At 49.5% G+C, this 19,652-nt stretch overlaps 2 protein-coding genes across 10 annotated transcripts; one reads left to right on the forward strand and one right to left on the reverse strand.

Annotated features, from left to right (window-relative positions):
- The first annotated feature begins 1,094 nt into the window (after positions 1 to 1,094).
- Positions 1,095 to 14,929, forward strand: LOC128819756 (E3 ubiquitin-protein ligase RNF113A-like). The gene is made up of 11 exons (XM_054000077.1): positions 1,095 to 1,207; positions 1,599 to 1,675; positions 1,791 to 1,895; positions 3,253 to 3,360; positions 3,641 to 3,750; positions 3,927 to 4,033; positions 4,545 to 4,634; positions 5,269 to 5,362; positions 6,162 to 6,268; positions 6,726 to 6,965; positions 14,546 to 14,929. Exons 1-10 carry the CDS (start codon positions 1,108 to 1,110, stop codon positions 6,803 to 6,805), a joined length of 978 nt encoding a protein of 325 aa, XP_053856052.1. The 5' UTR covers positions 1,095 to 1,107; the 3' UTR covers positions 6,806 to 6,965; positions 14,546 to 14,929.
- Positions 7,668 to 18,862, reverse strand: STRADA (STE20 related adaptor alpha). Of its 9 annotated transcripts, none has more exons than XM_054000060.1 (13): positions 18,794 to 18,862; positions 18,413 to 18,492; positions 17,125 to 17,182; positions 16,196 to 16,224; positions 12,969 to 13,071; positions 12,360 to 12,481; positions 12,135 to 12,243; positions 11,897 to 12,020; positions 11,265 to 11,436; positions 10,586 to 10,690; positions 10,208 to 10,449; positions 9,495 to 9,537; positions 7,668 to 9,102 (listed from the first exon to the last, which is right to left on the reverse strand). In XM_054000060.1, the coding sequence occupies exons 2-13, from the start codon at positions 18,446 to 18,448 to the stop codon at positions 8,950 to 8,952; spliced, it is 1,296 nt and encodes a 431-aa protein (XP_053856035.1). In that variant the 5' UTR covers positions 18,449 to 18,492; positions 18,794 to 18,862; the 3' UTR covers positions 7,668 to 8,949. The 9 variants fall into 9 exon arrangements, with proteins under 9 accessions (XP_053856035.1, XP_053856038.1, XP_053856039.1 ...); XM_054000063.1 differs by having other exon boundaries at positions 18,819 to 18,836; XM_054000064.1 differs by having other exon boundaries at positions 18,437 to 18,492; positions 18,794 to 18,812.
- Positions 18,863 to 19,652: the final 790 nt, after the last annotated feature.

Here is a 19,652-nt window from a genome sequence, read left to right on the forward strand (position 1 = left end):
CAGAAATCCAGGGTTTGCTCCATGGAGAGCTGATGAGCCGAGCGTGGGAGCGGGGCTGTGCAAGGTGAGTGGTGGATCTGCCCGAGCAAAAGCACTGCCTGCACTATGAAGGCAGCTTCCCATCGTGTTTGGAGGGCTGGGATTTCCCCAGGAGCAGGGCAAAACGTCAGAAATAAACATAAATATTAATAGTTAAAACCTGGAGGTGGTTTCACGCCAGCCGAGGAAGCCGGAATGGCCATGGGTCAGGAGAGAGGCAGCAAGAACCTGTAGCTCTGAGGACTTTACCTTAAGCTGTCAAAGCCCTACAATGGACCATAAATGGAGGAAAATATACAATAGAGTGATGGGAATATCTTTGAAAATGATGATCCTGGAACAAATATTCTTCTTTGGCTCCTGAACACAGTGTGGTGCCACTGGAAAGAGCCAAATGCTGGCTGGAGGTGGCCCAAAGTGAGCCCAGCTGCAGAGACAGGTGTTCTGTGTGCAGTTTGCCTGTAATTCCCTGTACGAAAAACACGACTGAGGAATTCACGGGAGTGATTACTGGGCAAGGAGACAGCAGTGATGTGACTTACCACTTCTGTCCACTCTGCGTTGCCCAGAGAGCATCTGTGCTGAACAGGCTCGCTGCCATAAATGAGGAATTCCACTCCAGATGTGAGCCAGCGGTGGGACAGCCACACGCAGCCGGAGAACTGTGCAGAGGGCAGGGGCTGTGCAGAGAGAAGGGGCTGTGCAGAGAGAAGGGGCTGTGCAGAGAGCAGGGGCTGTGCAGAAAGAAGGGGCTGTGCAGAAAGAAGGGGCTGTGCGGACACCAGGGGCCGTGCGGACATCGCGGGCCGTGCGGACATCGCGGGCTGTGCAGACAGCAGGGGCTGTGCGGACACCAGGGGCCGTGCGGACATCGCGGGCCGTGCGGACATCGCGGGCCGTGCAGCAGCGGGCTCGGGGCCGGGCTCCGCGGGCCGCGGGCACAGAGGAGCATCCCCGGGACCCCCGGGCCCGCCCGGGGCGCTGAGTCCTCCGCGCCCGCAGGGGGCGCTGCCCGCGCCGGCCGCTCCGGCGCCGCTCTACCCAGCGCCGCGGTCTCGGCGGCACAGCATGGCGGAGGAGAGCGGCGTCTGCAGCTTTGTGTTCAAGAAGCGGGTCCGAGCCGCGGGCAGCGGCCGGCGAAAACGGCCCGGCAGCGACCAGGAGCGGGGTGAGGGCTGGGGGGGACCCGGGCGGTGCGGGGAGCCGAGCCGGTGCGGTGCGGCGCGGCGGGGAGGCGAGGGAGGGCCTGGTGCCGCCCTCAGCGCTGCCCGCGGCGGGGCTTGGCCGCCCTCCCCAGCCCGTGTGCGTGCGGCGGAGGGCGTGAAGGACCCCCGCGGGTGTGCCACGGCGGGTTTCGGCTGGGTATTAGGAGAAGGCTCTTCCCCTGGAAGGTGGTCGGACACTGCCCAGGCTCCCAGGGAACGGTCCCGGCCCCAAGGCTGCCCGAGCTCCGGGAGCCTTTGGACAGCGCTCCCAGGGTGGGATTGCTGGGTCTGCCGCCGGGGGCAGGGGCTGCCTCAGGCCTGGGCCGTGCCCCTCACGCCGGGCTTTCCCCGCAGAGAGCAGTGGGGAGGAGGGCAGCACCGTGGTGCGCAAGGAGCGGCGGCGGGACACCCCCAACCCCATGATCCAGAAGGTAAGAGAGCTCCGAGGGAGCACCTGCTCCATCCCTGGGGCCTGCGGGGGCCTGCCAGGCTCAGCCGGGACAGCGCTGGAGCCTTTCCTCCCCCGTCCCTGCTGTGCCCCCCCAGACCAGGCGCTGCACGAGGGAGAGGCCGGAGTACGCGCCGAGCAGCAGCGAGGACGAGGATCCTGCCAAGGAGATCGGGGTCACCTACAAATCCACCAGGTCGGCGGTAAGGACGGGCAGCAGGGGGCCTGGGGTGTCAGCTCACGTGGGGCTGGGGATCCCACCCCTCAGAGACAGAATCTGCCACTCTGAACATGGGATTGCACGTTCTTTCCTATTGATGCACCTCCCTGTCACGGCTCAACAGGCAAGCACCTTGTGCTGGGTTTGCTCTGATGGTCCCTCCCTCCCCGGGGAGGCCATCAAAGGTTGGCCTTTCCCTTTTAGAGGTGGGAGTTAAAACGCCAGGATGCCACTGGACTTGCCCAACACTGCACAGATTTTTCAGGAGAGGGAGCTGTTGGATCAGGTTGGCTCAACTGCTGGGTTTGTGTTTTCAGTGCTAGACCATCTTTGGCTGCTCCCAAGGCAGGCAGTGTTTGGTTTGCCCAATATTGGCATTACCAGTATTGAGGACGGGATGTGCCTTGGCTTGTCTGGCCCCTGTGGCTGAACCAAACAGTGGCCACTGTGGTGTTTCACCCCAGAGACACTTTTGGCTAGCTGGCGGGTAGGGATCCCACCAACCAGGTACGGGAGGGGAGGTCTCAAGGGACAAAGGACACCTGGATGGCCCAGTGCCCCCCGGGAGTAGAGGGCATCTTTTGAATCTGCCCAGTCACTCGATGCCCTTTCTGGAATTCCAGGAGTGACAGACAGTGCTGGGCAGGGGTCAGGGTGGGGAAAGGAGGAGTGATTGACACACCTGGGAGAAAATCTTCAGGGGAGAAACCCTGGGTTTGGGGGTAAACCATGAAATCACACTGCAACAGCCCAACCTTCTGGAGAGAAGGGGATGGGAGGAGGTGACAGCTTTGGCACTCGGCAAGCTTTTGGCACCTAAGTTGGATTTGTATCTAATTGAGGCTGGCTGTAATTATTCTCTGGTTTCTGTGCAGCTGTTCTCGAAGATGTGATAAAAGTTAGGAATAGGTATCTGTTCAGTCCATTAAAGAGGAATCTAAATCAGATCACTGTGTTGAAACTGAATTTTGGCCATCCCCAGCTGGGTCAGAAGCTCAGTAACATCCTGTGTGTGGGCAGGAGGTGTTGGGTGAACTGACACCCACCTGAACTGGGTGACATGGGTGAACTGAGTGGGGCTTCCAGCTGAGCTGGGGCTGAGTGTGAAGGAGTAAAACAAGTGTTCCCTGACTGCAGGCTAAAATTTGGGAGCAATGAGGAATTAGCACTCTGGCCTCTGCACACACTAGGCTGGAGCCTGAGGTGAATTCTCCCTAGGAAATGCCAAGGGATAAAGCAGATGTGTTCAGTTCTTGCTCTGTGACAACCCTCAGGTAGACAGGAGCTGTCTTATCCAGGTGTTCCCTCCTCTCTTGCCACAAGTTTTCCTTGCTTTTCAGAAACCTGTAGGCCCAGAAGACATGGGAGCCACAGCAGTGTACGAACTGGACACAGAGAAGGAGAAGGATGCCCAGGCCATCTTTGAGCGCAGCCAGAAAATCCAGGAGGTGAGTCAGCCTTGCTCCTCAGGGACTCGTGCTCTGCAGCAGGAGAGCCTGTGCTTTGCTCATCCTCTTCTCCACACCAAGAAGAGTTAGAGTCTCATCTTCCCTAGAAGTTCAAGGAGCCAGGAGTATAACCTTTGCAAACAGGGGAGTTTTGTGGCTTTATTGGCATCTTGGTGTTAAGGAAGGCAAGGTGGGAAGGAAAACTGGTGTCAGAGTGGTACCAATTAATTCATGTCCTGAAGCTCTCCTGATCCTTAATCATCTCTTCTTGCTTTCCTAGGAGCTGAGAGGAAAGGAAGACGATAAAATTTACCGTGGCATTAACAACTACCAGAAGTATGTGAAGCCCAAGGACACATCGATGGGAAATGCCTCCTCAGGAATGGTGAGGTGAGTTGGGATGAGCCTCAGGGTCTGTGACCGCAGAGGAGCTCACGCACTATCCCAAAGGCAGTGTTTGGGGCTGGAACTCTGCTGTCACTGCCAGTTTCTGCCTGACCAGTGTGGTGTGTGGTGCTGCTCCAGGGCCACTTTGGAGCCAGGCTGAGCCTCTGCCCCCCTTTCAGGAAAGGCCCCATCCGTGCTCCGGAGCACCTGCGGGCCACGGTGCGCTGGGACTACCAGCCCGACATCTGCAAGGACTACAAGGAGACCGGCTTCTGCGGCTTCGGGGGTGAGTGCCTCGTGCCTGCAGCTGAGCACCAGGCATGCCAAGGGATCCAGTCCAGCTGTGACCCCGTGTTTGGGGTGCTGAGCCACAGACCCTTCTGTGCAGAGCTGTTTGTGTAAGGTTGTCATGCGTGCTATCCCTTCTGAAAGCCCAGGGCCTCTAATTAGTGGTTATAGGAGTCCTGGAAGGGACCCCTGGGATGTTCCAGTGACCCACATTCTTACAGGTATTGTGTGCACTGAGACCATGTGAGGGATGGGTTTTCCTCTTCTTTGTCCCACCTCCCATGTGCTTAACTGCTGGAACTGTCCCTGTGGCACAGGGAGGATGTTACTCACAGCCTGTCAGCACGGAGGGATCCTGTACCTGCTCCAGGAGCTTAGTGCTGCCCTGGAGAAGGAGCAATCAGATTTCTCCTGCTGGGCAAAGCTCAGGCTACCCTGGAATTAGGTGTCCTGGTAACACTCTGCCCTTGCAGCCCATCTCTCATTTTCTCTTTCTTTGTGCTGCTCAGACAGCTGCAAGTTCCTGCATGACCGCTCGGACTACAAGCACGGCTGGCAGATCGAACGGGAGCTGGACGAGGGCCGCTACGGCGTCAATGGTACGGCCCCTGTGCCCTCACAGGACTCTGTTCAAAGCCCTGCAACTCCTGCTGCAGGACGAGCTGAGGGCCAGGAGGCACTGACAGTGCTGAGCAGAGCTGCTGCTTTCACATATCCCCTGGCTCTCTGTGAAGGAGAGCACTGCTGTGTGGGTCCCAGCAGCGAGCTGTGTGCAGCTGGGGAGATGGGGCCGTCTGTCCCCCTGATGCCCAGGAGGTGGAATGTCATTTGTCACTCATTCCAGAGCTGTGGCCCAAGGCTCATGAGCACTGCTGTGCAAACGGGGGCTATTCTCTGCTCAGCTGGAGCCAGAACTTGGTGGCAGCTGGTTTGGAAGAAAGTCTAAAAAACAGGAGAGAGCTGGAGGATGTTTCTCTTTATAGCAGTGAGTGGGTGAAGTAGAAAAGAATTTTCTCCTGAGATGAGCAACAGGCCTGCTGGCTCATTAGCCCTAATTATAGCACAGTCCCACACGTGTTACTGACATCAGCAACACCCAGATGCCAGAGCTCCATTGTTTCCAGCAGAGATTGAATCCCACCTGCTGTGCTCTCCCCTTATTTATTTTGTGCCCCATACGTGGGCTGGCCTGGCCTCTCCTCACTCCACTCTGGTTTACTTTCTCTGCTGCAGACGACGAAAACTACGAGGTGAGCAGTGATGAGGAGGACATGCCTTTCAAATGCTTCATCTGCAGAGGTTCCTTCAAGAACCCCGTGGTCACCAAGTAAGTGGTTGTTTGGCATGAGCAGCACGTGTGCTGTCGATGCAGCTCACGAGTCATTCATTCACTATTGAGGCAAAGACAAACCCAGCCCACGGGCTGTGGGTGGAACCTGCTTGTTGTCTGCCCTGGCTTTCTGGTGGGAGGGGGAATCCTGTGAGAGCCAGGGAGTCTCATAGCTGCATCTGGAGCATCCCCTCGGAAGAGATCTCAAACACTTATTCAAGCAATTTTTAGATTTCCACGAATGCTGCCTCATTGCCTCATCTTTCCCCCTTAACCTTGAGATTTTGTTTTCCTGGACACTGAATGGCAGCTGCAGTGCCTGAGCAGTGAGCATGGGGAAGCTGGAGCTTGGCAAGGATGAGGAGGAGGCTGAGGGCAGCTCTTTCTCACTCTGAATGCTGTCCTGTGTCTGGAAGAGCTCACTGGTGGCTCTCTGCTGTCGCTGCACACCAGTGAAACAATGCTGAAACACCTTCCACAGGGACAGGGATGCAGAGGAAGCTGTGCCTGCAGCTCACTTTCGCCTCCCCTGGGGACCGCAGAGAGAGTTGTCAGGCAGTGGAAAGGGCTGCCCAGGGAGCTGGTAGAGTCCCCATCCCTGGGGAACAAGGAACAGCTGGACATGGCACTCAGTGCTCTGGCTTGGGTGACAAGGTGGTGTTGGTCAAAGGCTGGACTCGATCGTGGAGGTCATTCTCAACCTTGATGTTCCTGTGACCAGCAGGCAGTAGGTTCTGACTCTAGGACACAGTGGCTGTGTCTGGGGGCTTGCAGCAACCTCCATGTCTCCATACAGGTGTCGGCACTACTTCTGTGAGAGCTGTGCCCTGCAGCACTATCGCAAATCCCAGCGCTGCTACGTCTGTGACAAGCAAACCAATGGGGTCTTCAACCCTGCAAAAGGTAATGGGCACCTGGGGAGAGGGGCTTCTGGGGGAGCACCTGAGCAGCAAAGGCACCAGCTCCTGCTGGAGCTTCCTGGTGCTGGGCCTGGCCCTGAGCTGCAGTTCACAGTTCTTGGCTGCCAGCAGAGCTCACTTAGTGTCAGAAAATGCTGAATCATGAGCAACATGAGCATCTGTGCTTGCCCTGTGGGGAACCTGGGGAGTGACTGGAGAGGGAAGGGCGTTGTGCCATGGGAGCAGAGGCAGCAGCTTGTGTGGTCAGTAGTGCTGAGGGAATGACTGTAACAGCTCCTGCCTGGACTCAGCAAACAGGAGTGGCTCCAAGCAGAGCCTCTGTAGGCAAGGGATTTTTGGTAGCTGCCCTGGTCCTGGGTGTTCACAGGACCTGGGCCCCTGGCTCTGGGGTGGGGCAGCCCCTGCACCCAGAGCCTCATCGTGACTTTTCTGTTTTTCAGAGCTCATGGCGAAACTGGAAAAACACAAAGGGGAGGAAGAAGAGGAGCAACAGTCAGACCGAGAAGAGGATCCACGGTAGCAGAACACATTTTGTACATAACTGAATAAAGCTTTTGTAGGAGAAAAAAAAAGCTACCAGCTGTAGCCAGGGATTCTGTATCCAACCAGCAGCTACTGAACTGTGTCCACCTGTGCTGGACTCTGTCTTTGCTGCCCTGTGGGGACACAAGGCAGGACAGGTAAGACTCAAGGGCTGAGTGAGCCATCTGCTACCCCCAGAACCCCTGAGTGCAGCCGGGGAAGGAGGGTGAATGTTCAGTTACTTTGTAATTGCTGCTTCTGACCACGGTGCTGCCCTTTCACTCCTAAGTGTGCACGCAGGGAACAAAGTTAATTTAAGCCCCCAGTCTTTGAGCATGGAGCAAACTGGAGGCATGGGCAGGGATGAGAAATTCAAGCTTGCATTAAGTTCATCCTTCACCCTAAAAATGCTAATTCATGGGAAAGCAAGGCTGGAGCACTGCAGTTACTGGGCATTTATTCCCTCCTGTCTTGGTTCCTAGAACTCAAGATAGGGACAGAACTTCAGTGGGCTGCATACCTTTTGAATCAGCCCTGTTTGTAAGACTTCATAACAAGCCAGGAAATTAATATCTTCTTACTAACAGATTAAATCAGGAGCCAAACCTGATCACAGGGAGGAAGTAGAACTGGGCCTGGCCTTAACAAACACTCCTGCAACTGGGAGAATTTTACTGAAACTTTAGAAAAGAGCAGGTGCAGGTGTTTGCAGCTTGTTGGTTTAGTGGATGTATGTTTCTGAAGCATGAAGGCAGCTGCCATAAACTGGTGAGCTGTACAAAACTAAGGTAAAAGCAAGCATGCACAGCCAGCCTGTCACCCTCTGTGATTCACTCCATCATCCTGCACAAACAGCAGACTTAAAAAACAACTTCAGAAATATTTTATTTGTTTTGGAAAAAAAACTAGGGTAACAAACTTTATCTGGGTTCAAGTACAGTTTATAAACACAAGGAGGACCTGTTGCCAGCACCACTACTCCCATCAACTGCACCTATACAAGGATTCTCAGTGCTTCAGTAAAGAGCAGATGACCTTCAGCACCATGGTCCTTGGAAAAAAAAAGTCAAACTAAAAGCCTTAAATACACCTCCAAATAAACCAAACACCACGGAATGGGGGAGAGCTGCCACAGCAGCAGGGCAGAGTCACACAGCCATGAATCACAGGGAGCCACGTGAGCAGCTTTTACCTGTCAGTGAGGGAAGGCAGAACAGCAATGGTAATGGAAAGGTTAAAGTTCAATTCTGTACAGGAGTTGTGAGCAAGAGGATCAGCATGAAAATCAATTTACTTTTCCTCTGTGCCAGGGTAAGTCACTGAGAACAGGCAGGTAAGAGTGTTTCGTGCTGTGAAACCAGCCCAGCTAACATGAAGTTCAACTGGAAGGGGATAAAAAAGCTGGTACATTGTCCAGGCATCCACACTGCTCTGGTGACCCAGGAAGCTGGAAGGGGAGGCTGGAAGGCCCTGTCTGACCTGGAGCAGAGTGCTCAGCATTGAGTGAGAAGTCTTCAAAAGCCCTCTCCAGACTGGAAGAATCCAGTGCTGCAGAGGAATGCCCAGTGCAGCAGCAGTGCCTGGAATGGCATCAGCTTGTCTTTGATCTCCTGTTTTTCATCACAAAGCAGTAACTAAGAATATAATCCCTTTTTTCCCCCCCTTAAAACTTGCCCTGTGACAACACTGTCACAGGAACTTGACTGTGTTCTAAGAGAATGCCCAAAACTAAAAGCTGCCCACCTCCCCTCAACTCTAAGGCACCCTTAAAAGAGAAAAAAACAAAGAGGGCAGGGACATGCAGCCTCAACTGTGAGGAAGCCAGTGATTTTTAGAAACACATAAATAGAGACCATAACTACACAGACTCACTCAACACCCTCGAGTGCTCTACCAGAGCTCAGCTGGAAGAATGGGGCTCTGGGCACTGCACCTTCTGGAATACTCCACAGCTCCTTGGGTTGATCCTTTTCTAGCTCAGGTCTGTCCGTTTGTATCCAGGCTACTTCTTAAGTAAACAGGCAGTTGAAGTTCCTTCCCAAGGACCTGTAAACTCTTCTGTGTGTAACATTCATCAGCTTTTATAAACAGGACCAATAAATTACAATGTCCAGAAAGCTCCTCAGTGTAGTCCCTGTTTCTCTAGAATTCCCAGTCATCCACATCCAGCTGCTCCAGATTTGATACCAACCCAAAAATGCCACTGGGATCCTGTGGCAGTGTCCCTTCCAAATTGGTGATGGGGGTGACAGGGCGCAGAAGTTCAGGGAGTGCTTCGGAAGCACGGCGCTTGATCTGCACGGGAAGGACAGAATGAGCACACGGGGCTGCTCAGGTGCTGCTCCACACCCAGCACTGCAGGCAGAAACAGCAGGCAGGAAACACACGGGGCACCCTTTGGTCTCCTTAAGGAGCAGGTTAGAACTGCCTCGCCCCAGAACTCAGCAGCCTGCAGGGGAAGAGCTGTTGTGGCTCCCAGAATAGGCAGATTTAAAACCTCTCTTAGATGTTTCAAGAACAGCCTAAGCATCTCCCCCGATGTGACAATCACCACACTGCACTACAAATAATCCAAAAACTGACTTAATCTTCCCGATCACAGAAAATTCAGCAACTCAACATCCCCACCCTCACAGCAAGACAAAGCAAAGCACTGTGCTTTACCTGTAGATAAATTAGTTCCTTACCTGCTTAAAAAAGGGGTGACTGAGCAGAGTGCCTGCACTTGGCCTGTGGAAGGGAGGTAGAATGAGGGAAGCACACAAGAACATGAGTCAGTGCTTGAAGTCAGGTAGTGGGAATAAGAAAATACCAGGGTCCTTCTTGCCTCTCCCATTTCTCAGCTGTTGGGTATCTCCCTATTTTCAGCAGTAGCACTGCTTATTAAGCATTTACAATCATGTAATATTTTATGCAAGGAGTTCAACCTCCTTCTTCTATAAGTTACATACTTGCACCCCCTACATGTGGCCAAGGACGTTACCTGAGCAGTGGGGCACCCCTGAAAAGTCTGTCATGGCTACAGACTGCCCTCACTACAAAAAAAAAAAAAATGCAGCTTTGATCACTTCCCATCATTGCTCTCTGCTGGCTGAAGAGCAGCCATTTGCAGTGATGGAAACTGGGCCAGAAATACAAGTTGTTTATTTTCCTGATGTGCAGCACCACTCATCCTCCACGGAAGGCTGCAAAGGAATTCCTCAGGCTCTCATATAGGAAGAGCTCAAAGTGTTAACACTGCTTGTTCTACACAGTTGGACTGCTCTCCTCAACAGATAGGGCACATCCTCACTCCACTACACTTTTGGAAAGAAAACTGTAAACAATATCTGCTAACTCCCACAGTTTAACCAGCCTTAGAACAGCACAGGTGGGGAGAGCAGCCTTCACCTGGCTTTACCTGAAATCGGGGTTCCTCTGGAGGCACTGCTCCACAAAGTTGTGGAAGTAGGTGGAGAAGGTGCGGAGGTAGGGGTGCAGGGCTGGCTCCCCGTTGGCCGCGCGCACGTTGCTCACGGCCGTGCTCTCCCCCATCCCGTAGTTCGCGCTGGAGCGGGACGTCTTCATGGTCAGCTCGTCAGCAGGAATTGTGGTGGTGTCGAGCAGGCAGGGAACAGTTCCATTCAGCTTTTCCAAGAGCATCTGGAAGAGCAGGGGCACAAGCAACAGCACAGTTAAGGTTTCCCATTCATGCAGGCAGGTGCTCATATCTGTGCTCATATCCCAGCGCAGTTCTAGGTGCCAGATGAAGGATGAGAAAGGAGCTTGCAAACCTTACCTGAGTAGAAGGCATGTCTTTAAATGGGACGTGTCCATTTGCCAGCTCACAGGCCGTTATCCCCACGCTGTAAATGTCAGATTTTGCATCGTAACCCTGCAGATTCTATGTGAAAAGGAAAATTAACTTCAGGGACTTGGATGTGATTGAATGGGCAATACTCATGACTTTGACTGCAAGTCAACAAACCCAGATGATTAGAACAGGAACAGCACAAGCCACAGATACACAGGTTTATTGTGGTGAGGGTTTTTTGGTTTGTTAAAACACACAGTTAAAGGCAACATGTATGTAACTGAAATCAGCCAGCCTGTAGGGATGGCCTCTGCCCTGGGTAACTTGCATCTGATGTAACACTTTGTTGATGAGACAACCTGTAGAGGTGCCTACAATTAAACTGTTGAGTCAACTAGATCAAATTCTACCCACTTGCCCTGCATTCACGGCAAATCTGTTTCCTTTAGCCTCTCCCCTTCTTTCTCCTTGCATTCATGTACCCTCACCCTTGCTAGGGGTTACTGGTTTTAAGATAAAAAGAAGAGAAAAAAGGACTAGAGCTCATCACAAGAAAGCAACTCTGCAGGTTCTCTCAGAGAATGATAAATGATATCAACTTGCCCTAAGAGCTCACAAAATTATACAGCTACAACACATCACTAAACACAAGCAGTTTCTTCACCTGCTGCAAAACCTCAGGACTGAGCCAAGGCAGCACTTTGATGCTGTATTTGGGAAAGTCATGAACAACTTTGAGTCGTTGCCCATGGTTGATCATGCTCAGGTTACTCCGTAGGCCAGAGAGGTACACCTTCCCATCTACAGAGATCAGGATATGGCTGGCTTTAACACTCCTGGGGAAAAAAGGGAAAAAACAGTCAGGTTCCCTGGCCTTTACTAAACAGCTCAATGCACAGGACAATAACTGATCGGCTTCCTACCAGGAGGCTGAGACTCCTAACAACCATCTTTGGATGCTGGGCAAAATCAATTAACAGGATTCTATTACTCACCTTTGCAAGTTCACAAAGAATGTTTCTGTGGCAAGGAGAAATGTAGGACTAAATGTTATGGATTGTGATTTTAGATACACAGTGGTCTTTGGGATAAGTTTGTTCCACAACAACATTTTCGTGCAGCTTAGTAAGATCAGTGATGTCACTTCCCACGAGTATCAAACTGATTTGCTCAAACAGCAAAGCAATACAAAATTTAACGTTGTTCTGTGTCTCCTGATTCATCCTCTGCTCTACTCTGAGTATTATTTCCAAGAACTTCCACCAGAAGGAAAACGACCAATGTATTTTTCAATACCTGTGCACGTAGCCCATATGGTGGATGTAGTCAAGTGCTTTCAAGACACCTTGAAGAATGTAAGCAATGGCCAATTCAGTCATCCCATCCGTAAAATGGGTACAGATTAAATCTTTTGCAGAACCTAGAAAGAAACAAAACACCACCTGTCAGAGCAAAAGCCCCAAGGACACCTCAGCCCTTCAATTTCATTTCACAGAACATGAGGGTCAGAAAAAGGCACCCCCTCTCCACTCACCATAGGCCATGAAAGAAGTCACTACCCACAGCTCATTGTCAGCTATGAAAGTTGCTTTGTATGGCACGATGTTAGGGTGGTTGAAGAGCTTGGAAACATGAAGTTCCCCCTAAAAGAAAAGATATTTTGGTTAAATTTAGTAAATGCAGAAACATGACTGCAGTATTGATAGGCACTGCTCTCGCTGTCTGTCCTCTTCTAAGCTTGCATGTTGAGTGGTATTACCTGCAAGAATGTGACCATTTCATTTGTGCAGGCCTCCAAGTTCACTCTTCTGACTGTGACATACTCTCCTGTGGGTTTATACCTGGCCAGGTTCACAACCATCAAGTCTTCAAAGCCTCTGCCTGAAACAGAAAGCATGAAAGCTTCAGTAATGCTTTTGGAAGCACTGAGAGAACTCCTCTGGCCCCTGACCCTTCAATAATCTTTACCCTCACTCACTGAAACCACTTTTGACCTTGTAAAAAAGAGCAATTGTTCCATCAGATACCACCTTCCTTGGCATGTATCTCACTGAGAGGAATCCTCCTAACCAGTAGAATTATCCTGTCCTTCAAATTCAGGACTGAGGCAAGTGATTAGGAGCACCAAGGACAGGTTTCAGACTGCTTCTGCTGACTGTACTGCACCCCCAGCATCACTGACCCACTACATGTCCCTCTCAGGTGAAAACCTTTACGACTGGCATCTCATTTTTTACTCAAATGATTTTAAAATCAAAGATGCAGACATCCAATATGAAAAATAAGCAATCAATCAAGAAAAGGACAAATCTGCAGAAATTATTTTCTTTACAAAGCAGACTCTGATCCTCCAGCCCTTGAGAATTACCTATGATAGTGAGCAACTCATAGCAGCTGCTGTCTGGCAGGAAGTTGCTCATGGTGTCCCTTTTAGGGGAAGAAGCTATCGACTCGGAGCTCGCCTCATTTGTCTGAGGAAAAAAAATGAAGTCAGGTCAAAGGAAATAAAGATCACCTGCTGGAAAAATCATCTGCCCCTCATTATCATACACTTCAAAATAATAGGAATACAGAAGAGGATTTAGTTGCTGTCAAAACAATTTTAAATAGTCATTTATCAATTGAAACTCAGGAGATGCCTCATTTCAGAAGATCCAGACATCTGTGTTACAAAACACGTAACAAGTAGATTTTTAATTACTGTAAGTGAGAATTTATTCAGGAATATTTTGATAAAGCCAATTATTATTCCCCAGGACAGCCTAAACTCTGCTTTACAGTAACTGCCTTTCTCTTATAATTACAAACTTCTGTGCCACCAGCCCGTTGCCTGAGCCAGAGCCAAAGGGAAGCTGTTCTTAGCCCTCCTCTGCACTGTAACAGTTGGTGTTCCTGGTGGGTGCTGCAGCTCCTGGTTTTCAGCTGCTCACCTGGGATAAGCCCAGCACAGCTTAGCTGAATGGTACAAGTGATGAAGAAAATCAGACAGGTGAAAAGAGAAGCTCCAAATGAAAGCAAAAACTGCAAAGCATAAGTGCTTCTGAATAAAAAAAAAAAAGGGGAAAAAAGCACCCCCAGACCACACAGGGAAGCAGCATTCCCTCACTCCATCTGACATAAAGCTTTCTGCCTTATTTACATACACTGAAATCTTCCCCTGCAGGATTTTGCAGATGATAAACTTCAATGTTCTTGCAAGTTCTTTTATACCCTCCAACTCCTTCAAATGTCCAAAGTCACAAGGAGAGCGACCTAAAGGGGATTAATATTTATGTGGTATCTAAAACTGTCTTTAGTTATCTCCAATTTCCAGCACATTAACTCCTCCTGGCATTTGGAACACCAGCTCAATTTTTCCACCTCATTCTTCATCAACTGCAAATGTCCTTTATCAGACCTTTCTCATGGTACATGAAGCAGAAAAAGTTTGTGCCTTTTCCTACCATGACAGCAGACTCTGCTCTTTATTTCCATCACTGATAGATTGGAACAACACAGTGACAGCTGAAAAACAAGGAACTTGCTGTTCTACCCTCAGCCCAGGGTAAATGCAGTGCAAAGAGCACAGACAGCAGTTTGCTGTGAATTACCTCTGGGTGCTAAGTGTACTTTGGGAGTAAATTAGAGCCACACTTCCCAAATTCCACCTTTTCAACTGGCTTTGAAGAGCACGCTGCCTACCTTTAAAGTAGGTGCATATTCCATTAAGGGAAAAGGCAAAAATTAAGGTTTGTGGTGCTTTGGTATAATTTCAGCACAGACAACTCAGTCCCATCTCAGCATAGCTAAAGCCCCTGGGAGCAGCATTCCCAGATCCTTTCCTTTAGTGAACACTACAGTGCTGTTTCTTGGCTCAGAACGGGCAGCAGCTTTCCACTCAGGATTTCAAACCTCTGCTAAAGAGGCCATTCTGATCTCAGCTTTATCATTCATTACTTCTTTCAGCAATTTCACACAGTCCTGTCAACAGCAAGACTGCCAGGAGAGACACACAGGCAGATAGAAACCTCTGAAGCACAAAGGCACCACCAAGGAGATGGAAGCAGGGGGCTGGGAAGCAGTCATGGAGCAGTGACAGCTGGTGAGACACTGAGCAACACGTAAGTGCTTTGCTTTATTAAAGTCCACTCCAGGGAAGAGCATAAGCCAACAAAACAGATGCAAAGAATTAAATAAATTTAATCTCATTAATGGTGTAGGCTGTGCAGTAATGGAAAAATACAGTGAATTCCCTATTGAAAAGTCTTCTAGTCTGAGGTCTTCACTCACCTCTCCTCATGTTAGCAGTGACCAATAAGAGTTAATGCAAAAGGAGCTCAACCAGAAATTTATCAACATCATACAACAGTTTAAAAAAAGGAAGTTTAACTGAAATGTCATTTATGAGGTACTGCAAAAAAGCTCCTCAGTGGTTTCACACAGGACAATTTTTGGTGTATGGTCAAAAGCAGCTGCAAAATGAAGTCCCATATGACCAGTTTTATGGCATGACATTCATTTAGAGCTGGCTTTTGGCTTCCGAGTCCAGCTTAATTTGAGATAGATTTAAAGGAAATTAATCTTTGAAAGGCAACTACTGGTATAAATGCCATAACACAATCACTTATGGGATGCTTGCAAGGATCTGCATTTGCCAAATGACATTCATCTGAGTTAGGAAGAGGGAATATCACTTTTGTTCTGCTGTCTTCCCCTCCATCTCCTCACTCCCTACCTCATTTCAGCATAAGCAACAAAAATTTTCTTCCCACCCCCCCCTCCCCAAATAATGTGCCTTTCTCTACAACTCTGGTGGAAAAAAAAAGGCTTTTATTTAGATGTAAAAAGATCAAAATGAGAATCAGCATGTGTCTAAATCCCAAAAAAAAACCTTGGAAAAAAAACAAAACAGATGCTAATCTCAATTTCCTTCCAGCCAAGCATGTCTAACACTCAGCAATTTAAAAAAAAAGGTGTGAATTTACTCAATTCTATATAAAACATTCCATCTACATCTCCTATTTTGAGCTTTGTTTGTGCCAGTAAATTACAGACACTGGCACAAAAATCAATTATTAGCAGCTTGAACTGACAAAGTTATGATCAAACCACGCTTAATTTGTGTTTGTAATTAGCTTAAACTAGAGCAACACCTGCACACCTGTGGTGTGGGGAGGTGGGTAATCATTTAGATTAAGATACTCTATTGTTAATTATGATATTTGATGTGTTACATGCTCATTATGAACCAGACAGTGAGCAGTCAGGGCCTGCAGAACAAACTCTTTTCACAAGTTCCATAAATCTAAACTCTTCCTTCTTTCTCTGAAGGATCAGAACTAAATCACCTCAAAAAGAGACCCTTAAGGGGCTGGGGGGAGGAGAATGACAAACAAATAGAAATCCAAGAGATTAAGTTTAAATTTTTGAGTTATCACATATAGTTTGAAAACCACACACCAAAATCTCCACTCCAGGGTGAAACCTGTTTCCACACTTGTAGAGCTAAATATAGAGATGAGATATATAACTAAGATAAAAAGAAAAATCAAACTTCCACAAGGAATAATCTCCATGCAATGAACCACAGCACCACAGCCTGCACAAGTCACTTACTTTTCTCCGAGAGTCACCCGGAGGCTGCTCTGGAGTAAAGAAATTAATTGTTCACCATGTTGTGTTCAACAGATACCCATTAAAATATAGTTGGAAAACTAAGTAAATAACCCTAGATGACCCTTTTCAATATCAAATATACATGATTTTTTTATAGAAAGACATTTAATCTGCACACAAAATTGCAGCACTGGTCATCCTGCAGTACATGTAGAGGATCAAAGAGATTCACATAGTGCTACTGTTTGTATATTTGACATAAATGTAAGGTGATAATTTTTTTTTTTTTACTGTAACTCTAAGTATTAACCTTCTGTCATGTCCCTTATTGCAGGGGAGTAGGACTTGGTGATCTTTAAAAGTCCCTTCCAACCTGAACAATTCTATGATTATAAACACATTCAAAGATGACTCTTACATAGAGAAGAAGCTATCTAATATTATTTAAAGTAGTAAAAATTCCTTTAATCCCCATGGAAGCTCAAAATCTAGACATATTCCTTATGCTCTGTTTGTTTTCCATGTCATTGATCAGGAATTCTGCATCCCAGTGGGCAACTTTGTTATGCAGAAGCAGAGCACAAACCTGTCAGCTCCTGCTCCTGGGGAGCCATCAGCAGTTTCAAAATCCATTTTTACTCAGAAAATTATAAATAACCTTCCCAAACCCCAAATCCATCTTTTTCATACAGAAAAAAAAAGTGACTATGCTAAGCAATGCAGAACTATTTTAGAACTGTTATCAATATGGAAATGATTTCCAAATAACTTGCTACATCTTGGACACTTCCACGTTACATTTCTGGGCTTAGGGAGTTTGAATACCTGGATTGACAAGTGAGAAGATACATCTTTACTACCAAATTACCAAGCTTTACAGCTAAAATAAAACATTTCTAGCAATGCCATTTAACAAGAGGGAAACTTACCTCCAAACAGCTCAAACTCTCTTAATCCCTCAACAATGAACTTCTCAGACACCCACCGCTGAAAGAAATAAAATTTCTCCACGCAATCAGTTATTCCATCTAGAGAAAGGTTTCTCTTCCCCTTCCCCACAAGAAAAAAAAAAACCCCAAACTTCAATGGTTCTGCTGTGGTCTGAAATTGATTTGCTGCATCACCAGTGACATCCTGATTTTGGACAAATTATTATTATTATTCCCTTTCTGGGCAAACTACATGTACCCAGAAACCCCACAGGTGCTGCTGTTATTCCAAATCAACATGCACTTTCAACAAAGTTAATACAATTTAATCCATTCAAACAAGTTTTTATACATGCACATACAGCAAAAACAATCAGTATGCAACAACCCCATCATACAGCCAAATAAAAGTTGGCTTTTTAGGTGTAAGAGGTTTAAAAAAAATGCTTTCACTATTTACAAAGAGGTGGTGTCTTTGAGAATTCAAATATTTTGGTTATATATCTATTGACTGAATGCAAACCTAGAACATAAATATGCTAAAGCTGTTGTTCTCTTCCAGAATTCATGTTTGAAATTCACAGCAAGCATTAGGTTGTGCAGAGGAGTGTTTCTACCACTATCCAATGCTGCACTTCAAATAATATACATATATATACACAGAGAATACAATAGAATAGGAGATTTTAAGCTTGCAGAGGGTTGATCACGAAGTTAAATCATCTATCACAAACACTCCCATGGTAGAATTTGCTACTTAGCAAAAGAGTTTAACAAACAGCTGATGATGTTCAGTGCACGGGAAGCTGGTCCTGGAGAGCACCAAGGAGCCTTTAGGTGATGATGACCCAAAACTTGTATGTAAGAATACCATCTGAATGCATCAGAAGTGGTTCTGCTGCTGGAAACTTCCTCTTTTTCTGCTGAAAAGCAGAATCAAACAAAGCTGTTGTGTTTAGCTTTGCAAGCAAAGTGAAGGGGGAAAAAAACCCCATAAACTGTGACACAGGTGAGGAGGGGACTTCTTAAAGAACTGAAAAGAACCAGCTTTTTGGCCCTTTTTCTTCACTGCAAAGCCCATTAGAGTCCCTCTGCACCGCACCCCAAGGAGATACAGGTGTATGTGTGAGCAATAAAGGCTTTAGTGCAGGGTTTTAAACCCTGACCCACGTCCTGTTATCAACCCTGTAATCAGTTTTCCTGTGCTCTCCAGGCCCGGCCACTCTGCACAAGCGCAAGACCCGTTCTACCGAGACACGAGGGAAGCTGGAAGGTCTTCAACACTCACCCTAATGCGCTCGGGTTTACTTACAAGGAAAGACATGGATCCGCCGCCGTGGGGCACGCGCAGCAGAAAGGGCGGCACACCTGCGGGCACAGGGGCGTGTCACCCCTCAGCGAGCACCGAGCCGCCCTCACGCCCGAGGCCCTCACCTACCGGCGGCCCCGGAGAGCGGTAGCCCCGGTAAGCACCACCCGCTACCCCCACAAAGCGCCGACACCCCCGAACTCCCCGCGGGCCCGGCAGTCCCAGGACAGCGGTAACTCCGGCAAGGACTGCCCGGAGCTCCCCCCCGCCCCAGAGCAGCGGCCCCCCGAGCAGCCTCTCACCCGTGCGGGGCCCTCCCGCCCCCGGGCCCCTCACGGACCCCTCAGGCCCCTCACGGACCCCTCAGGCTGCGGCCGCCGCTCACCGGCGAGAGACGCTGCGCGTGACGTCACCGCGCCGACGCGTGACGCGCGGGGCGCGCTCGCGTGACGTCACGGCCGGAGCTCCCGCGAGCGGCGGGGAAGGAGCCGGCGCCATGTTGGGTCCCTCAGAGGGGCCGGAGCGGCCGAGTCCTGCGCCTCGGGCACATCCAGGCGCGCAGCACTGCGGGCCGGGAAAGAGACCCACTGGAAAAGAGCTGGGGGTGCTGGCTGACAGGCAGCTGAACGTGAGCCCAGGTGGGCAGCAAGGCCAATGGCACCTGGCTTGTCAAAACGTCAGGGCAGGGATTGTCCCCCCCCGTGCCAGGCACTGGTGAGGCCACACCCCAAGTGCTGGGTCCAGTTCTGGTCCCCTCACTTTAAAAGGATACTGAGGGGCTGGAACAGGGAAGGGAATGGAGCTGGGAAGCGTTTGGAGCCCCAGAAGCTGAGGGAGCTGGGAAGGGGCTCAGCCTGGAGAAAAGGAGGCTCAGGGGGGCCCTTGTGGCTCTGCACAGCTCCTGCCAGGAGGGGACAGCCAGGGGGATCGGGCCGTGCTCCAGGGAGCAGGGACAGGAGGAGAGGGAACGGCCTCAGGCTGGGCCAGGGCAGGCTTAGGTATAAGGAGGAATTTTTTCACAGAAGGGGTTCTTAAACATCGGAGTCCCCATCCCTGGAGGCGTCCAAGGAACACCTGGACGTGGCACTCAGTGCTCTGGGGCTGGGTGACAAGGTGGGGATCCGTCACAGGTTGGACCATCTGGGAGGTGTTCTCCAAACTGATCACTCCTGTGACTCCGTGGGCCCCTCAGAGAGGAGCCAAGGCTGTGCCCCACTTG

Source organism: Vidua macroura, chromosome 27 (genome assembly GCF_024509145.1).
Source record: "Vidua macroura isolate BioBank_ID:100142 chromosome 27, ASM2450914v1, whole genome shotgun sequence".
NCBI lineage: Eukaryota > Metazoa > Chordata > Aves > Passeriformes > Viduidae > Vidua > Vidua macroura.